Source organism: Morus notabilis, unplaced genomic scaffold (genome assembly GCF_000414095.1).
Source record: "Morus notabilis unplaced genomic scaffold, ASM41409v2 Scaffold3402, whole genome shotgun sequence".
NCBI lineage: Eukaryota > Viridiplantae > Streptophyta > Magnoliopsida > Rosales > Moraceae > Morus > Morus notabilis.
The window spans coordinates 69,279-75,529 of record NW_010358522.1 but is presented as its reverse complement, the minus strand read 5'-3'; the positions used below and the strand labels follow the sequence as shown (position 1 = coordinate 75,529).

At 31.5% G+C, this 6,251-nt stretch overlaps 1 protein-coding gene across 1 annotated transcript; it reads right to left on the bottom strand.

The window, feature by feature from the left end:
• Positions 1-4,809: 4,809 nt before the first annotated feature.
• LOC21385781 (non-specific lipid-transfer protein 1) lies at positions 4,810-5,828 on the bottom strand. Its single transcript, XM_010092731.2, has 2 exons — positions 5,359-5,828; positions 4,810-5,057 (listed from the first exon to the last, which is right to left on the bottom strand). The coding sequence occupies exons 1-2, from the start codon at positions 5,694-5,696 to the stop codon at positions 5,048-5,050; spliced, it is 348 nt and encodes a 115-aa protein (XP_010091033.2). The 5' UTR covers positions 5,697-5,828; the 3' UTR covers positions 4,810-5,047.
• Between the last annotated feature and the right edge of the window lie 423 nt (positions 5,829-6,251).

Sequence of the window (6,251 nt, the reverse complement as noted above, 5' to 3'; positions counted from 1 at the left end):
ATGTACTAAGACTTAAATTATTAATTATGATGCAGTATTTTTTTTCTTATAAAAAAATTTAAATTTAAATTTAAAACTTTTATAATCGAGAATCATAATTTGAATATACTTTTTAAACGGGTCCTAATTATCCGGGTAGACTTTCATGTGCTATATGAATGAGAATTTGTTCATCTCTTCATTTTGAATGCCTCAAAAGAAAAATCATCTCAATTAAAATTAAGACAAAGAAGTCATGTATTTTCAAGCTTTAGTTTTTATAGATGTAGAAGAGAGAGAAAACGCAAAAATAAATCAAAGACATGTTGCTGGGATCTCAAAAAACCTAATGTGTATGGCAAATTTCATGGGCTATCAGGATGAGAAATGCATATATAGGAAGAAAGAATCGTCTTATTTGGAGTTCAATTCACAAAAATTTATGGCCATTTAGTTTGATGATTTGAGTTTTTAATTCAAGTTGAGATGTGACTTTATGTGAGAGTTTTTTACTGTAATAAAAAAATTAGATGTGACTATTTTTAAAAATTTTTTATTGTAACAAAACTCAAATTATAAACTTAAATCGATAAAATAAATAGAACATAAATCCTCGAATTAAACAGGAATCCTGATTTTGAAATCTCATTCGGGGGAAGGGTGGTGTAGCTCCGTCTCGGTTAAAAAAATTTTAATATCCATAGTAGAATTTCATAGGCTATATTGATAAGGATTGCTCCTTTATTTGCTCCAATTAATGCATAAAAAAAAAATCGTCTCAGTTAAAAAAATTTTAAATTTATTTTTATAGAGGTAAAAGAGAGAGAAAAAAAAGCAACTGAACCCATGTTATTGGGTTAAAAGCTACATGTTAGTGCCCCTAGTAGGTAACTGGTTTACAACTTATAGAAATTTCATGTTACATCAATATCCCTATGTGAATATAGACCATTGAGATCAATTTAAACAGTAAAAAAAAATTAGAAATTCTAAAGAGCCGTGATGGAATGTAGCCAAACTCCATATATATATATATATATAAATATATATGACGTATTCTACTGCAACTTTTCCAAGCCAAGCTCATAGAGTTTCACTATCAAACCATTTTTTCTTCTTTTTCATCAATAAACGTTTGTTGTGCTTTCCTGGTTATAAACAATAAGGGTTGTTATTTTGAAACGAAACTCAAATAAAATTTGAATTCGAGTTATAACTTTATTTAAGTTCATGTTCTTTGGTAAAATTTGAGTTTGGACTCGAGTTCAAGTTTCCCCTTCAACTCGAGTTCATAAACTCGAACTCAAGTTAATGAACAGTATTTTTTCTATTCTTAAAAATGTCATAACTTTTTCGTTTTAATTCTGATTGAGATTATTTTTTTCCTATGCATTTACAATGAAAAGACGAATAAAACCCCACCCATATACCCTATTAACATTTTTCATCACCATTGAGTTTTTATTAAAATACTATCTAACTATAAATTTAAGTTTTGACCCACTCAAACACAAACTCAAAAAGATTCTCAATTCAAATCATAACTCAAATGTGCACATCCAAACACAAACTCAAGTTACAACTTCAATTCAAATTATAACTCAAACTCAACTCAAAATCATCACTCAAGTCACCTTAACTCAAAAATGTAAAAGAACAACCCCTAAGGGTTGTGAACAATTTGCCTGAGACCATCTAACCGGACTAATTACGCGGTATTAGTCCACTGGTCTGACTAGGTAGGCCATTTATTCCATTCCTTGGAAAGGAATAGCGGGCCTCTTTCTTGTTACTACTCTATCTAAGGTAGGCCCTTTATTCCATTTCTTGGAAAGGAATGACGAGCCTCAAACGCTTTTTTCTTTTTATAAGGTCGGCTCTTATCTCATTCCTTAACATGTAATATATGATTTTGTTCATCTGTTGCATTTAACTTTTACTTAAATTTGTTTGGGTGGTAGTTTTTACTTCCAAACTAACCATTAGTCTTTCATACATATAAAATATAGCAACTAAAAAAAAACTTTCAAGAAACGGTGCAGTCAGACCAGAATGTTTTGAAATGGCCTTGTTTGGTCGGATCTCATTGTTATAAACACTCCACTCTGGTCTAGTTTGGAGTTTTTTCAAACCGTCAGAACAGTCCCATCTAAAAACTGATGGTTTGGAACTAAACCGGACCGTGCATAGCGCTACAAAATATTGCATACAGGTGTAGTACGCTTTTCATTTTAATTACAAAGGTAAAGAAGTTAAATGAATTTCTTTCTATATTGTAAAAACAAAATATAATGAGCTCTCATATATATATTCATCTCAATAAGATTAAATCTCCACTATTCATATAAAGTGTGTCACGTTAAGTAAGTAGTTAGGATCTAATATAATAAGATTCATTTTTTTGTGAGTGACGAAGATTTATTAGTGGATGAATACAATCTTCCAAATGCAATTGTGTCCACAATTATGATAGCAGCAGTTTCGGTCATACTTCATAGTATGGTCACTCAGAAAAAGGAAAAACTTATGTGCACAATACGTTTGGTACCATAATAATTAAATTCAAATGCATATGTATGTTACAATCTTAGGAAATATTTCAAGTACCTAAGACCTCAAACCTTGGCCTGGCTATAATTAGTCCCTAGGACTTGCAACAAATAGTCTAAATAACTGATACTGTATATATACACGTACTTTGGTTCTCTACGTAGCTTCTCTTTCATCAATAGTGGTCCAAAAACAAGGAGTCGGCAATGTCCTGTGTCACAAGGTGCTTCTACTTATTTAACGGCCATAATTACGTACCTCAAATTTGTTGAATATAAGGCTTAGATTCAATGAAGAAGACCTTCGTACTTTATGTCTGAAATTTGTGTACTAATATGCTAAAATTAAAAGTTTAAGGACCAAAATATAATTCTTTAAAGTTTTATTTCGTTGCTTTCTGCATAACATAGACAAAGAAAACTTTTTCTTTCCTTTCTATTTTCTTTAACTATTAGCCAAAACACGCGCTCGGTAAAGAAAGGAAAAAAGAAACAAAGATAAAAATGGAAAAAAAAAAAAAAAAAAAAACAAAGACAGAAGGCGGGGAAAAATAAGAAATTAATTAAAAAAAACTCAGAAAAGTAAAAATAAAAAATAAAAAAATCATGCGAAAACATTTCGTGCGCTTTGGCTCACGCACGAAAGTTTCGTACGACCTAAAAGGGAGAAATATATTTTCTTTTTTTAGATATGGTATAGATATAAATATAGATATAGATAGATATTTTATACCATTTCTTCTAAAATCCTATCCTTTCGGCAACCACAGCAGTGCTAGGAGTTATTATTATTTATTCTGGTATACTGATGTGATCTAGACCAATATATTACAACATGGTTTCGGGCTCTGAGCATCAATATATATGACGAAATAAAATTACCAGTTTTGATGTTGGATCAAGTTGCTACGTAGAAGTCATCTTGAAGTGGCAATGTGAATATGGTTCGGATAGTATTGGAATTTTGGAATGTAGTATAAAGAAATCGATCGGCCACTAGCCGCACTACTTCAGTGCATTTATGTTATCGTTTGGGAAATAGGCTGTTAGTTATTAGAAATCGATTATATGTTGGCATATGAACTTATGTCATTCAAACACATTCAACAAGAGAAATGCTAGCGTCACTGTCATTTTTTTTGTCACTCTCTATATTTATTATTTGACGAGTAAAATTTATGAACATAATATATTATTATTTAAACATAAAATGATATAGCGGAGTTCACATGTCAAATGAAGGTTCAAAAATGTCTTGAAATGTGAGGGATATAGAATGATTTTTGATTTCACAATGCTTTTTCAAATATCGTTAAGTATTCTTTTAGCAACGTTTAAAAAGTGTCGTTGTATCCACTATACTTTCAACTAGTGGTAATAATCCATATACCCACCAAATACTTTACAAAAAGGTCCCTCCACAATTAAAACTTGTTATCATCATTATTTTTCACATTATTAGTATATTATAATTATTTTGTGGAATGGAAAACTGAAAATTTTGTACGTTTTGCAACGAAAATGCTCTACTTAATTTCAACGTACGATAATAATTTTTAGTATAAAAAAATAGTCCCAAAAGACTTTATACCACCGAGTTGTTACGACCATATGACAACAAAATGTTTTAGTTTTCTACTCAAAAAAAAAAAAAAAAAAGAACAGAACAAAACAAAACAAAACAAAATTTTTTAGTCGCAGAAAAGTTTATGATCAAAAGACATTTTCGCCACGAATATTTTGATGGCAAAAAACAAGTTTTCCTTGCATCAAACAATCTAATAAAAGCATAAACGTTAGTGTCAGCCTTACATATGGCGCAGTTTTCTTGATATATAATGAGAAATAAAAAGCAGCAATATTGGTCAATCTTCTGTGAGCTTAATTTTTTTTTTAAATAAAAAGTTGATGTACTAACATGGTTAAAATAGTGTTTCTTAGGTTGGACTTTTGTTGATGAACAATTAGTAAACTAACAAAAATTATTACGTTCCTTATAATATTGTGAGTAAGGAATTTCTCAAGAAAAAAAAATAGTATCTAACAAATTGTAATTTGTCATGTCATTTAATGGATTTAAACATTAAAAGTATAAAATAGTTAGTTAAAATTTTTTTTAATAACGTGTCATAATTTGATTAGTTAGACATCATTTTGATTAAACATGTCATTTAAATCATCTAAACTATTCTCACAGTCAATAGGGATTAAGCTCTTTCAAAAGTAGTCAACGCTTAAGAAGCATACTATATAATCAAACTATATCATACATATAAGAAGCTGTAAAAGTAGTATAACTATCATAAAGGCAAGCTAATAACTTCATTACTCATAGAGAATACATGAAATTACAGCAAATATACGGACTCCGTACATAAGGAGGAGCCACATACATGCATGTACGGATGCATAATCGCCCGCACACTTTATTGTCATATATATACTCTACTATATAATATCTTAGTATCCTTATATATGTATCCATATATAGTTGATGATCAACATCCACCTCATCCATCTCACTTCACGCTGCACCACAAAACCAAATTCAATTGTCAAATTTACAAGTTCATAAAATTATAAGTAATAGCACTAGATCTAACTCTATTCAGTTTTTTGCCACAATACTGAATTTTTTTTTTTTTTATACAAATTATACTTTAAATATGGTTCTTTAAGTACTCATACTTAAATTTTAAAATCAGATATAAATCAGAAAAGATCGATCCTACTATATAAATCAACAATTTTTAAAGTTGGCATATGAATTAATGTAAAACAAAGTGCAATATTAATACTAATTTAGTTCGTGTAGTCACATGAATTATACCTGTTGCAGTTGGTGGAGGGGCTAATCTTGTAAGGAACGCTGACGCCACACTTGCCGGGAAGTCCGGCGGCGAGGCTCAGGTTGATTCCCTTGATGGAAGCAGAGGCTGTCTTGAGGCAATTGCATGCCGCCTGGCGGTCCGCCGTGGTCTTGGCCGCGCTGTTTAGAGACCTAACCCCGTTGCAGCACGCCGCTGGGACCGCCCCACCGACCTTGAGATAGTTAATGCACGGCGCCACGCTGCTCGACACTTGTCCACAAGTTATGGCCTCAGCCAAAGGGGCACCAACGACCACGGCCAAACAAACAACCAACTTCACTACTGAAGAGCTTGCCATTGTAATTCCAATATTATCTACAAATTAAGTACTAAACTGCAAATGAAAAAAAAAAAAAAAAAAAGGTTTTTGGGGTACAATAAACTTTTGTTTACTTCTAGCTAGGATTTTGTGTAGAATGTGATGTGGAGGACGGAAAATTTGGTCTTCCCAATTTATAGGGGAAATTAGAGGGGTCAAGACAAATTGGGAGGGTATTTGGTGGTAGTTGTGCTTTAAAGTAGTGATTTTGACCAATATCTATCGTTTCGGTTCTATTACATGGGCCTGCTGCTGACGGTTGAGCAGTTCGCAAAATTAATAGAGCTGTATTATGGTGAAGTTTGTGTCTTAATTATTCATTATCCCAAGTCCCAAAGCGAGTTAATTAACTATAGTGACTGCCTTACAATAAGAAATTTCGAAAGGAAATATGATGAAAACTACTCGAATAAGTTATGGCACTTGAGAGTATCAGCAAAAGGTTATGGTACTTAGAGTTCATATAATTTAAACTTAAAAAGAGAAAGAAAATAAAAAATGAAAAACAATATTCCCCTTTATTTGGTGTTTGGA